The sequence below is a fragment of the Coloeus monedula genome (genome assembly GCF_965178545.1).
Source record: "Coloeus monedula genome assembly, chromosome: 26".
Taxonomy (NCBI): Eukaryota; Metazoa; Chordata; class Aves; order Passeriformes; family Corvidae; genus Coloeus; species Coloeus monedula.
In genome coordinates, this window is record NC_138806.1 from 6240275 (window position 1) to 6253047 (window position 12773).

Here is a 12773-nt window from a genome sequence, read left to right on the forward strand (position 1 = left end):
ATTGGGAATTCCCCTATTTATTATATTTAAAAGTGTAAAAGAATTCTGGGTTCTGCTGGTTTGGGGGGGCTGGGGAGGCTCAGGGACGACAGAGGGAGAAGGGGGGAAGTTTAACGGGGGTTCTGCACCCCACATTCACCCCCAGCTGTGGGTGCTCCCTGTCCCCATCACTGTGTCCATCCCATCCCAGTCCCCATCCCAGCCTCCATCCATCATCCCAACCCTCTCTCCATTCCAGTCCCACCCCTATCCCTATTCCCATCCCACCCCTGTCCCCGTTCCTGTTCCAGCCCCTATCCCCATCTCCATCCCCTCCCCAAAAACAGGTGCAGGCCGGTGGGACGTCGGGATTTATTGAGCTGGGAGCCACTCCCAGCCCGGGGCCATTCCCGAGGACAGGTGTCCCCAAGGCCCGCTGCCCCCAGCCCCGCTGTCCCCTCACGCCGTGTGCCGGCCCTGGCGCCGCTTGATTTTCCTCTTGAGGAGCAGCAGGTCCAGGTAGAGCAGGCGGCCCAGGATGGCCGAGGCGCAGAGCAGCCCCCCGTGCACGGCCCCCGCCAGCCCACAGGAGAACACATCCTGCCCTGGGGACAGCCGCCGTGGGACAGGGACACCCCTGGGGAGCACACAGCCACCCCCGGGGCGGAACAGAGCCACCGCCATGGGGAACGAGGCCACGACAATGAGGGGACACCACCCACCACCCCTGGGGCCGCCATCCACAGCTCGGAGCTGGTCATGGGGACAGCAGGACTGAGGGACACGGGGACACTCACCTGTCAGGTAGAGGTTCCTCACGGGCGTGTCGGGTCTCAGGGCGGCCACCACGGCGGGGCTGAAGCGGAGCAGGTCGTGCTCGGTGCCGTACATCTCCCCCCGCGCAGCCCCCAGGTAGTGCTGGTTGGTGAGCGGGGACGCCGCCTCCACGAACTCCACCTGCACGGGACGGGGCGTCGGGGCATGCCGGAGTCACAGGGAGCACGGGGGGCACGGACGGACCCCCCTGGGGCACCCCGACCCTGAGGTACACCCCAGCCCATCCCGTGGGGCACCTTGTCCCGCAGGTGCGGGAAGCGGAGCAGGGCCCGCTCCAGCAGCCGCTGGGCGATGTCCATCTTGTACCGCTGGTATTCGGGGCCGCGGTGCCGGGGGCGGCTCCCGGCCCACTCCTCGAACCACTCGTACCGTGCCATGGTCAGGATGGTCATGCAGGACTTGCCTGCGGGGCGGGGACAGTCGGTGACACCCCCGTGGGGGTGACGGTGGCAGTGCCCATCCCGTGCCGGTGGGACTGGGGAGCCTCTGAGCCCTCAAAGGGGACCTGGGGAGACACGGGGATCCCTCTGGAGCGGTACCTGGGTGCCGCTGCTCGTACGTGGGGTCCTTGGCGGCGGGGAAGGTGATGAACATCATGGCCAGGTTCTCGGGGACGTCGTCGCGGCTCAGGGCAGCGTACTGGGTCATCCTGTGGGAAAACAGGGATGCGATGCCCCACCTTGCCCCCACCTACCCACCGTGCCCCCCACCGGCGTGCCAGGACCCCTCACATGGCGTCCAGGTCGTTGTGGGGGTAGATCCAGAAGTTGGTGGGGGGCAGGCCCAGCTCGGCCGCGCTGCCCCGCAGCCCCACGAACACCAGGAAGGAGCCCATGCCCGGCCGCACCATGTCCAGGAGGGAGCGGACACCTGCGGGGACACGGGGATGACACCCGGCCCTGCCTGTGCAGGGGACACGGGGGTGACACCCGGCCCTGCCTGTGCAGGGGACACGGGGGGTGACACCCGGCCCTGCCTGTGCAGGGGACACGGGGGGTGACACCCGGCCCTGCCTGTGCAGGGGACACGGGGGTGACACCCGGCCCTGCCTGTGCAGGGGACATGGGGGCGGTGACACCCGGCCCTGACTGGGCTGTCAGGAATGATGGAGCTGTGGGGATGCCGGGGACACAGAGGACACGACGGCCCCGGGGACACGGTGCCGCGATACCGGGGTGGCTGCGGACGTGGCGGGGCAGCAGCTTCCCGAAGGTGTTGAAGACCCCGGCGTCGGAGATGACGATGGGAGCGCGGATCTCCAGCTCCTCCTCCGCGGGCCCCGCCCGCACCGCCACCCCTGGGGACCGAGGCGGGGGTGGGGGGATCAGGGGACACGCGGGGCGCTGCCACCGCGTCCCCATCCCTCGGAGGGGGTCCCGTCGCTCACCCACGGCGGTGCCGGCGGCGCTGACGAGCACGCGCGTGACGGGGGCGCGCACGAGCACGGCCCCCCCGGCGCGCTCGATGACGGGCACGGCGTGGAAGGCGACCTCGCTCGCCCCCCCCCGCGGGTACCAGGCCCCGCGCTGGTAGTGGTGAACCATCAGCGCGTTCACCAAGAAGCTCGAGTCCCGCGGGGCCGTGCCTGCGGCGACAGGGGGGACACGGGCACGGCTGGCCCGCGCTGCAGGGCGGGGCAGCCCTCCCGTGTCGCGACATGGTGGTCCTCATCACGATATCGCCCTCCCTTATTGCGACACAGCCCTCCCCCAGTGTAACGTGGCCCTCCTCTGTCGCGACACGGCCCTTCCCACCACGATACAGTCCCGACAGAGCACTGCCCATACAGGGATGGTGACACCCCCCCGTCATGACACAACCTCCACCACTGCAGTACCCCCCTCCTCCTCCTCCTCCGTGGTGCCCTCCCTACCGCAACAGCCCGTCCCTATCGCGACAGCCCCTGACCGTAGAAGAGGTAGCCGAGCAGGGCACGCAGGTCGGGGTCAGAGGTGAGCTGGGCCACGGCCTGGCTGTGGCTGGTGGTGGCCATGCGGAACACGGGGGACAGGCGGGGCAGGAGGCCCAAGCGGAGCAGGAGGGCGACGAGCCAGCGCGGGGACAGCTTCAGCACGGCCAGCAGTGCCACGTGCCGCGAGGCCACCTGCGAGACAGCCACAGTGTCACTGTCACCACCCACATCAGCGTGGGGACTGCTTGAGCACGGCCAGCAGCACCACGCGCCGCAATGCCACCTGTGCGGCATCACCATGTGCCACCACCAACACCGCCCTGCCTGGCCACCACCACGTCCTCAGGACTGTCACTGCTGTGACCCCAGGGCCGCACCTTGGAGAGCTTCATGAACTCCCTGATGGCCGCCTTCTCAGCAGGGAACTGCTCCTCCAGCGCGGTGACAAAGGCCACCTTGCCGGAGCGCAGCTGGTAGCGCTGGGGTCCCAGGGTCACCTCGTCGTAGGGGTCAGGCAGGCGGTGCCAGCAGAGCTGCCCGTCCGTCAGCTGGTCCAGGAGCACCCGCAGGAGGCTCCCCTCGTGCAGCTGCCCCACATAGTGGATGCCTGTGGGATGGGGACAGGGGACACGGCAGGGGGACACAGGGGACATCACACGGACATGTGGCAGGAGCAGCCGGGGAGGGCAGGGTTTGGCTTTGTCTGGTGTTGGTCACACTGAGGGGCGGGGGTGGGGTGGGATCTTGGCATGGCAGGGACACGGCAGGGATATGGCAGGGACATGGCAGGGACAAGGCACAGACACGGCACGGACATGGCACACATGCACTGCACACACCAGGGCTGGCAGCGGGTTCACAGTGGGGCTGTGGGGACAGGCTGTGACGGGAAGTGACAGGGGGTGACAGGGGTCAGGGTGTCCTTACCCACGTCGAACTCGATGCCATGCTGCTCGAAGGTGTGGCAGCACCCCCCGGCCTGGTCGTGCTGCTCCAGCACCAGCACCCGCCGGCCCGCCTTGGCCAGGGTGGCGGCCGCCGCCAGGCCCCCCACGCCACTGCCGATGACCACGGCATCCAGCTGGTCCGGCACGCGCTGGGCACTGAACCCTGTGCACACCCGTGTGACAGTGACCGGCAGGGGACACTGAGCCCTGCATAGCCAGTATTCCACAGGACGGACGGGCACACGGACACACAGACACAGGACAGACACTCACCCCGCTTCAGGACCCTGTCCCGGGTGCGTTGGTCAGTCACCAGTGGCCGCGGTGGCTCCAGGGGTGGTCCTGCAAATGGGTTGCCAGATGGGGCCAGCAGCCGATGGGCCACCCGGCCCAGAGCCAGCACGGCCAGGGCCACCAGCAGCAGCAGCGCGGGCCACATGGCTGTCACCGCGTGCGGCTCTGTACAGACACGGCACCGACACGGCACGGACACGGCACGGACGCAGCACAGCCCGATGTGTTCGGCCCCAGACCTTATAGCCACAGCAGCTTAGGGACACGGGGATTATGGATGGGCCAACGCAGAGGCTTTAGAGACAGCGCTGCTTAAAGACACAGAGCTGCCCGGCACAGCACCCACGGACACGGCACCACACAGACACTGCACCCACGGACACGGCACCCACGGACACTGCACCCACGGACACGACACCCATGGACACGGCACCACACGGACACTGCACCCACGGACACGGCACCACACAGACACTGCACCCACGGACACGGCACCCACGGACACGGCACCCATGGACACCACGCGCACAGACATGGCACCCTACAGCACCCTATGGCTCCTTATGCCACCCCATGGCACCCCATGGCACCCCATGGCACCCTGTGACATCCAAGGACACCCCACGGCCATGGCAGCCCATGGGAAGCGCACGCGTGTGTGCAGAAGGTGGGGACGTGGGCGCCGCACACACACGGGCACACGCACAGGCCGTGCGAACCCTCTTGCACACCCATACACACCCACGCACCCCCTTGCACGCCCACAGCCCCCCCCCGGTGCCTGCAGCTCTGCTGACCCCTCCCGGCAGCACCAAGGAAGGGCCCCCTGCGTGTGTGCAAGGTGACACACGTGTGACACACTCACTCACTCACTCACTCACTCACTCACACCCCCCAGCCCTCCCAACGCCCTCCCAGCCCCAAACTGGTGGGAAACGGCGGTTTGTAGATAAAAAACCATCAGCACCCGGCGGGACAGGGCTTGGGGGTGAGGCGGAGGGTGTGACACAGGTGACACCAGCCCCCAGCCCCCCCCCGCCCCCCCGCATTCACCACAAGGGACAAACCCATTTTTCTCTCCTTTAATAAAATTCACAGCAAAGTACCAAAAAGGAGAAACTGGGGGCAGGGACTGGGGGGGCCCAGGGGGGGACCCGGGGCAGGAGAGACACGGGGCACACCCTGCACCCTTGTGTCCCTGTCCCTTGGGGACACCCCATGTCGCCACCCCAGACCCCCCAGCGAGTCCCCAGCCACAGCCCCCCACTGGGTTAATTACAAGGCCAATTAAGGGTTAATTAAGGGTTAATTACAGGGCGTGGGGAGGGGGTTATTGCTACCTAGGAAGGGGTGACAGGGGACACAAGGGACAGTGAGGGACCCCCACCCTGGCAAGGGGAGAAGGGGGTCCCCGCGGGGGGGTTGTGGCCGGGCCACGGCAGCTTCTGGGTGTGACCCCCCAAAACCCTGCATCTCCCCATCCCCAATCCTGGGGGTCCCCACCTGGGACAGGGGGGGCTTCCCCACGGGGAAACTGAGTCAGGGGGCTGTAAGGGACGGGGGGACCCCGTTTCCCCCACGTCCCCCACGTGGTGGGGGGGCAGAGCCCCCTGGGGTAATTCGGGGAGGGGGCGAGGTTCTGGCAGTGACTCAGCTGTGTGGGGGCTGTGCCCCCCATGGAACCCCACTGGCTGCTTCTGCCCGCCCCGAAAATTTGGGGTGGTGTAGGGGGGACAGAGGAGTCAGGTTCGGGGGGGCCTGCAGAAAGCCCCTGCGGGGCTGAGCACGGTGAGCTCATCACACCGGTGGGTGAGACACAACCCCCCTTCGCACCCCCCCAGGCCTCCTGGGTGAGCTGGGGGGGGGGGGTTTGAGGGGAGGGTTTGGGGGTCCCTAATAGACCCAGGTGACGGGGACCCACTGGGGCTGCACGCGCAGGTGGTCCATGGCCTCCCGCAGCCGCCCGAAGGTGCGCTCCAGGTCGTCGTTGGTCAGGCTCAGGTCGAAGTAGTGCCCGTACCCGCGCTGGATGCGGCTGCTCTCCTCCACCGTGCGCTGGGCGTCCGCCTCCTGCACCCCAAAACCTGCCTCAGTTTCCCCATCACTCCACGGGGATGGGAGGGGGACACCCATCGCGGGCTGTGTCCTCCTCCTGCTCCCCAAACCTGCCTCAGTTTCCCCGTCCCCCCGGGCCCCCCCCGGGCCCCCACCGTCAGCTGTTTGGTGGCCACGCCGCTCTCCAGGGCCGCCCGGTTCATGGCTCGCAGCCTCTCGGGGCCGGGGGCTTCGATGAACACCACGTAGGGCACGAACTCCGCCGTTCTCAGCACCTTCACGGCCTGGGCGGGGGGGACAGAGCTCAGCCCCGCGGCCGGGGGGGGGTCCGGGCTGTCGCTGTCCCCCTCGCCGTGTCCCCAACCTGCGGGTTGACGTCCAGAATGCACATCTTGCCCGCCTCCACCACGGCGCGGATGGAGTCGATCCTGGTGCCGTACAGGTTCCCCTCGTACTCGCCGTGCTCCAGGTACCGCCCCGCCTTGATGTCGGCCTCCATCTCGCCCCGCGACACGAAGCGATAGCCCTGCCCGTCCCGCTCGCTCTCCTTCGGCTTCCGGGACGTGTCTGCAGCGGGGGCGACCTGAGTGACACCCGCCGGCCCGGAGTCCCGTCCCGGGGACGATCACGGGAGACCCGGATGCGGACGGGGATGACCACAGGGGACAGGGATGGCCGCAGGGGCGGAAATGCTGGCGAGGATAGGGACGCTGGCAGGGACAGGGACGCTGGCGGGGGACAAGGATGATCGCAGGGACAGGGAGGCCATCAGGGGACAGGAATGCTCTCAGGGGACAGGAGTGGTCGCAGGGGACCGCGATGCTCAGGGGACGGGGATGTTGGCGGGGGACAGGGATGATGTTGGCAGGGGACAGAGATGATGCCGGCGGGGACAGGGACGCTCACAGGGGATGGTGGTGCCGTAGCGCGCCTGGTCGGACATGATGAGCTTGTTCTTGAGGCTGCGGCGCCCCACGCCCTGAGCCCCGATCAGCACCAGCGTTTTCCGGCGGAACGGCGGCATCCGCGCCACCTCCTCGTAGATCAGCAGCTCGTGCCGGTCGAACTCTGGGCGAGCGACAGAGCTGGCACCCCTCCCTGGGGACCCCAGGACACCCTGTCCCAGCGGGTGCCACCACCGCCTCCCCGCGGGAATGCCCTGGGGCACTCACCGGCGTTCTTGGTCGTCAGGTACATCATCCTCTTCTTCCTCTTCCCGCTGAGGCTGCCACACAGGGCCCCTGCGAGGGCAAGGGGCTGGCTGAGCTGGGGACAGGGACAGCACCGTGGCACGGGGACAGGGGCAGGGGAGCTGGGACCTTCCGCAAGGGCAGGGCCATGGGGGACATCACCCTGGGAACTGTCACAGGGCGCAGGGGACCCGCCGTGTTCCCCCCTCGGGAGGTGGCCCTTCCACCCCCACCCCCAGAGCCGTGTCCCCCGCGGCGAGGCCGATGTCCCCGTACCCGACGTGGGGGCCACCTCCCCGTCCCGCTTGACGAAGGCCTTGCGCTTCTCCTCCAGCAGCTGGCTGGGCACCAGCCCCGCACTGCCGCCCTCCACGTGGCACGCCTGGGGACACAGAGCCACGCGTGGGGACCCCTCAGCCCCACGGGGACCCTCCTGAGCTCCAGAGACCCCTCCGACCCCACAGGGAACACGCCCAGCTCCGGGGGCCCCCCAGGCTCCACAAGGAACCTCCCCTGCTCCAGGAAATCCCCCAGCTTTCAGGGATCCCCCAATCCACACAGGGACCCTCCCCTGCTCCAGGGATTTCCCCAGTTCCCACGTAGCCCCCCCAGCTCCAGGGACACCCCCCAAGCTCCAGGGACCCCCCACTTGCAGGGATTCTCCCATGCACACCCCAAGCCCACAGGGACCCCTTGATCTCCCCCAGAACCTCCCAGCCCCAACACCCCCTCAATCTCCATGGCCCCGGAGGGGGTCAAAGTGCCACGACCCCCCCCAGAACACCCCTCTAGGTCCCCCCTAACCTGCCACCAGTTGGGGTCATCCTGGTTGACGATCTGCAGCAGGTCCCCGGCCATGAACTTGAGCCCGGCCTCCTTGCAGGGAATGAGGCTGTCGGTGGCCGGGTCGTAGTCGAAGTGACACTTGACAAACACCTGGGGACCGGTGGGGTCAGCAGAGAGCACCCCCGCACGCCCGGGATCCCCCCTCCGCCCCGCCTGTGCCGCCGCCCCGTGCCTCAGTGTCCCCAGAGTGCGGGGGGACACGCGGGACCCGTGTCACACGCGTGTGCCCCCGCTAGGAGCCCCCCCCGCCGGGGTGTCCCCCCCGCGCCCGGCGCAGCCAGGCCCGCACGGCCCCGGCGCACACACAGAGGGCCCCGGCCGTCGCCGCCGCGCCCCACGCGACCACCACGGCGACCCCCAGGCACAGCCCCACGGCCACGGACAGGCACACGAGGGTGCCCAGCGCCGCCAGCGCCGCGCCCGCGATGGCGCACATGGGGACGTGCAGGGGCACACGCCCGTGTGGCACACGGGACACGGCACTGGCGGCGGCGGGGCAGCGTGGGGACAGCCCTCGAGGGGACAGCCCACGCGGGGACAGCGCTGCTTTGTCCCCTCGGAGACGGGGGTGGCTGGCACGGGGTGGGGAGGGACAGCACAGGGCACCCTTTGCCAGCCGGCGCCCAGGTCCTGTGTGGAGACGGGGACGGTGGCAGGGCAGGGAGCACCAGTGCCCGGCAGAGAGGGCACGGGTGGGGGACACACGGGGGTCCCACCAGCCAGGGGGCACATGGCACGGACAGGGGGACAGGGGCTCGTGGGACGACACGGGGATGGGGACACAGAGCGGGGGAGCACAGGGCAGGGGGAGCTGTGGGCAGGGCGGTGAGTGCGGGATGCGGGGCAGGATGCGGGGCGCGGTACCTGGCGGGGCGGGTGCGGCTCCTGGTAGCTGGGCAGGATCTTGAGCACGACGCTGCCGCTGGCGTGGCGCAGGCTGTCCTGCAGCGCCCGCGGGTCGCTGCCCACCTCGCGCCCGTTCACCTCGCGGATCACGTCCCCCACGTGCAGCAGCCCCTGCTGCGCCACCATCCCCCCGTGCAGGATGCGGGCGATGACCAGCTCCCCCCGCTCCACCCGGAACGTCACCCCCTGAGGGGACAGCCCCGCTCAGCCCCCGGCGGGGACAGACCGCAGCACCCGTGACACCCGCCCGGCACCCAACAGACAGCCCGCTATGACCCCAGCACCCCAAAATGCTCCCAGTCACCCCACAAAGCCCCCAGTACCCTGCAATGCCCACAGCACCCCAAAATGCCCACAGCACCCCAAAATGCTACATCACCCCACAAAGCCCCCAGTACTCCATAATGCTGCCAATGTCTCCACCTCCCTGCAATGCCCCAGCACTCCCCAAGCACCCCGCAACGCCCCAGCACCCCAGAATGCCCCAGCATCACCATCACCCCCCTGCAGCACCCCCTGCCCCCCGCAATATCCCAGCCCCCCCGGCCGGGCTCACCAGATTCTCGCCGGCTGCCTTGCGGATGCCCACCATGCGCACGGCGTCGGGGGGCACGGGCTGGGACCCCAGGGAGGGCTCCGGGCCGGGGCTGCTCGGGGGAGGGTCGTAACTCTTGGCAGCCACCGAGTCGTGGGTCTCCAGCAGCGACTGGGACACGCGGGGTGGGGAGGTCACCCGTGTGTCCCACACAGTGGGCACACGCACGTGGCACACCGCCGGGCACACGCGTGCCACGCGTCTGACACAGGACAGGCGGTCCCGCCCGTGTCCCACAGCCCCGGCACAGGAGGAGTCCCAGGCGCGTCCCACGCACCTGGAAGTGCGGTTCCCGCAGGATCCGGGCCAGCTCCGCCGCCGCTCCCTGCACGTCGGGCCGCGCCAGGCGCCCGATGTCCCGCAGGATCTCCTGCACCAGCGCCAGGTTGTCCCCGCGCACTGCCTCCAGCTTCCGCTCCTCCAGCCTCTCGTGCGCCTGGGGACACGGGGGGGACCCCCGGGGACAGGCGGGTGAGGGCGGAGACCCCCAGGTGCTGGGGGAATCAGGGATCCCCGGGGGGATTAGGGACTTCCAGGAGCTGAGGATATCAGGGACTCCCAGGTGGGACAGCGTGGCAAGGACGCCTGGAGGGGGTTAGGGACCCCCGGATGCAGGGACGGGGGCATGAGGGACCTCAGGAGGGAAGGGGGGATTAGGGACACTTGAAAGGGCCAATGGGATTACGGACCCGGGGACCTGGGGTTAGGGACAACAGAGTTGTTAGGAACCCTCAGGGACAGGGAGTTTAGGGACCCCCGGGGGTAGAGGGGATTTGGGATCTGGGGGTGCTGGGGGGGATTGGGGACCCCCAGGAACTGAGGGGATTAGGGACCCTTGGGTTTTGGGGACAGGGACCCCCGGAGGTGACACGCGCGCACACACAGAAACACTGGAGCCTCCCTGCACACGCGCGCGTGCAAGCGCCCATCCACACCCGCGTGCGCGCGCACACACGCGCGTCACCCCCCACGCGTCCCGGGGGTCCCGGGGGGGACACACGCGGCCCCCGTGCCGCCGTACCTTGGCCAGGGAGCGGACGATGGGGCTCTCCATGATGCCCCGGAGGAAGATGAGGTCAAGGTCGGCCACCCCCGGGGTCCCCGGGAGCCCCATCAGGTTGTCCAGGACCTGCTGCATGGCTGGGGGGGGCACGGGGGGGACGAGACACACGCACAGAGGGACACGGCGGGGGAGGGGCAGCAACGTGGGTGAAAGTGCAGCCGAGGGTGCTCGTGCCCCCCCCCCCATTCCCGTCACAGCCACCCCTGAACCCCCCCATCATGGGGACAAGTGTCGGGGTCCTCCGGGAGCACGGAAATGCCCCCTCCTCGCCCAACCGGAGGGACAAGGGGATGGACCCCCCCCAAATTGTCACCCTGGAGTCAAAAGCCCCCCGGAGCGCGGTGTAAGGGGAGGGGGCTGCAAGAGCGGGGTGATGCGGGGAGGGGGCGATGCAAAGGGGGGGAAGGAAGGGGAAGCGATGCAATGGGGGGGCGATGAGGGGCGCGATGGGGGGGGCGATGCGATTAAGGGGGGCCGCATCCGGGGCCGCGGGGGCGGGAGCGGCTGCGCGGCTGCGCTGCAATGGCGGGGGACGATCGCGATGAGGCCGGGGGGGCGGAGGGGGGGACATCCATCAGCCCCCCCATCTGAGGGGGGGCCACAGCATCACCCGAACCCCCCCAAGCCCATCTCCCTCCGCCCATCCCCACCGCATCCCCGCCCCACGCCGCCCCCCGAGCGGCATCACCCCCCGCGTGGCATCACCCCGGCCCCTCGCAGCCCCCCCGTACCTGGGGGTGCCGGGGGGTCGCGGGCGGGGGCCGGGGCGGGCGGCGGGGACCCTCGGCCGGGGCGGCTCATGGCTGCGGGGCCGGGCTCCCCCGCCCCAGATCCGGGTACCGCCGCCCCCCCCGCAACCCCCCGGCCCCGCGTGGGGCCCCCACCCGCGCCGGCCCCGCGCCCCCCGCCTTGCACACGCGTGTGCACCGGGCACGCTCCGGCCGCTTTGCACACCCGGCGGCGGGGAGGGGGCCGCGGGGGGCGCGGCGCGAGCTCACACGCGCGGGCACGGCTCGTGCCCGCGCATCTCCCGCGCGTGCACACGCACACGAGCACCCACGCGTGCAAACCACCTGAGCGCGCGAGCGCGCGAGCGCGGACCCGCGCATCCCCCCCCCCCAACAGCGCTGCGAGCCCGCTCGGCGCACACGCGTGTGCGCGCCCAGGCTGACACGCGCGCCCCCGTGCACGCGCGCCCCCGTGGGCGCCCACGCGCGTCCCCACGCGCGCTCCCGCACGCGTGCAAACCCGCGGGCGCGCTCCCCGCCGCCCCCGCCCCGCGCGTGCGCTGCCCCCCCGTGCCCGCTCACCCGCGCTTGCACACCCGTGCTTGCACACCCACCCCGCTCACGGGTGGGACCCCCCCGCAGCGTCCCGCGGCGTGGGGAGGGGGCCGGCGGGGGCTCGGCCCCTTTAAGGGGGCGGTGGGGCGGGGGGGCGGGAGCGCGGATTTAAAGGGGCCGCGCGGCGTCCGTGTGCAAGGCACGCGCACCCGCAGCTGCAGCCCCGCACACGGACCCGCACACCCGCACGCGCCCGCACCCACGCACACGGACGGACACGCGCAGGCGGCCGCCCACTCGCCCAGCGCCCACCCCCGCAGGAGCGAGCCCCCCCTTGCACACGCGTGTGCCAGGCCTGGGTGCGCCCCGTGCCCACGCGCGTGCCCGACCGGCGCCCACAGCCCCGCGCTCTCGCTCCCTGTGCCCCCCGCCGCCCCTGCACGGGGGGGTGTTCGCAGGCGCGTGTGTGCGTGCAAGCCCCGCCCGGTGCACACTCACCCGTGACAGAGGCGGGGGCGGCCGCCGGCATCGCGGCGGAGCTGCGGGACACGCGCGACTGGCACCGACCCGACGGGGCCAGGGACGGGGACGGCCGCGTAGGCGTGTCCACAGTGCCAGCACCCCCAGTATCCCCAGCAGCGCCACTCGGTGTCCCCAGAGTCCCCAGGCACAGCACCCTCAGTGTCCCCAGCACAGCCAGCACCGGCGCCCCCGACATCCTCAGTGCCCAGTGTCCCCAGTGTCCCCAGACCCAGTGTCCCGTGGCCCCAGCACCCCCAGGGCCACCAGCACCCCCTCTGTCCCCAACATCACCACGGTCCCCAGACTCAGGGTCCACAACACCCCCAGTGTCCCCAGTACTCCCG

General features: G+C 70.3%; 2 protein-coding genes across 2 annotated transcripts; both read right to left on the minus strand.

Moving 5' to 3' along the window:
- Nucleotides 1-438: 438 nt before the first annotated feature.
- On the minus strand, nt 439-4114 carry LOC309582234 (all-trans-retinol 13,14-reductase-like; the record flags this gene model as incomplete). The annotated part of the gene is made up of 11 exons (XM_082297272.1): nt 439-584; nt 777-936; nt 1053-1219; nt 1356-1465; nt 1548-1686; nt 1988-2113; nt 2204-2401; nt 2725-2920; nt 3106-3335; nt 3656-3838; nt 3949-4114. 11 exons carry the CDS (start codon nt 4112-4114, stop codon nt 439-441), a joined length of 1821 nt encoding a protein of 606 aa, XP_082153398.1.
- A 1748-nt stretch (nt 4115-5862) lies between these two features.
- MPP2 (MAGUK p55 scaffold protein 2) lies at nt 5863-10701 on the minus strand (the record flags this gene model as incomplete). The annotated part of the gene is made up of 11 exons (XM_082297341.1): nt 10583-10701; nt 9839-9997; nt 9523-9672; nt 8925-9152; nt 8019-8150; nt 7491-7596; nt 7197-7265; nt 6931-7092; nt 6389-6591; nt 6180-6308; nt 5863-6039 (listed from the first exon to the last, which is right to left on the minus strand). The coding sequence occupies exons 1-11, from the start codon at nt 10697-10699 to the stop codon at nt 5863-5865; spliced, it is 1632 nt and encodes a 543-aa protein (XP_082153467.1). The 5' UTR covers nt 10700-10701.
- Between the last annotated feature and the right edge of the window lie 2072 nt (nt 10702-12773).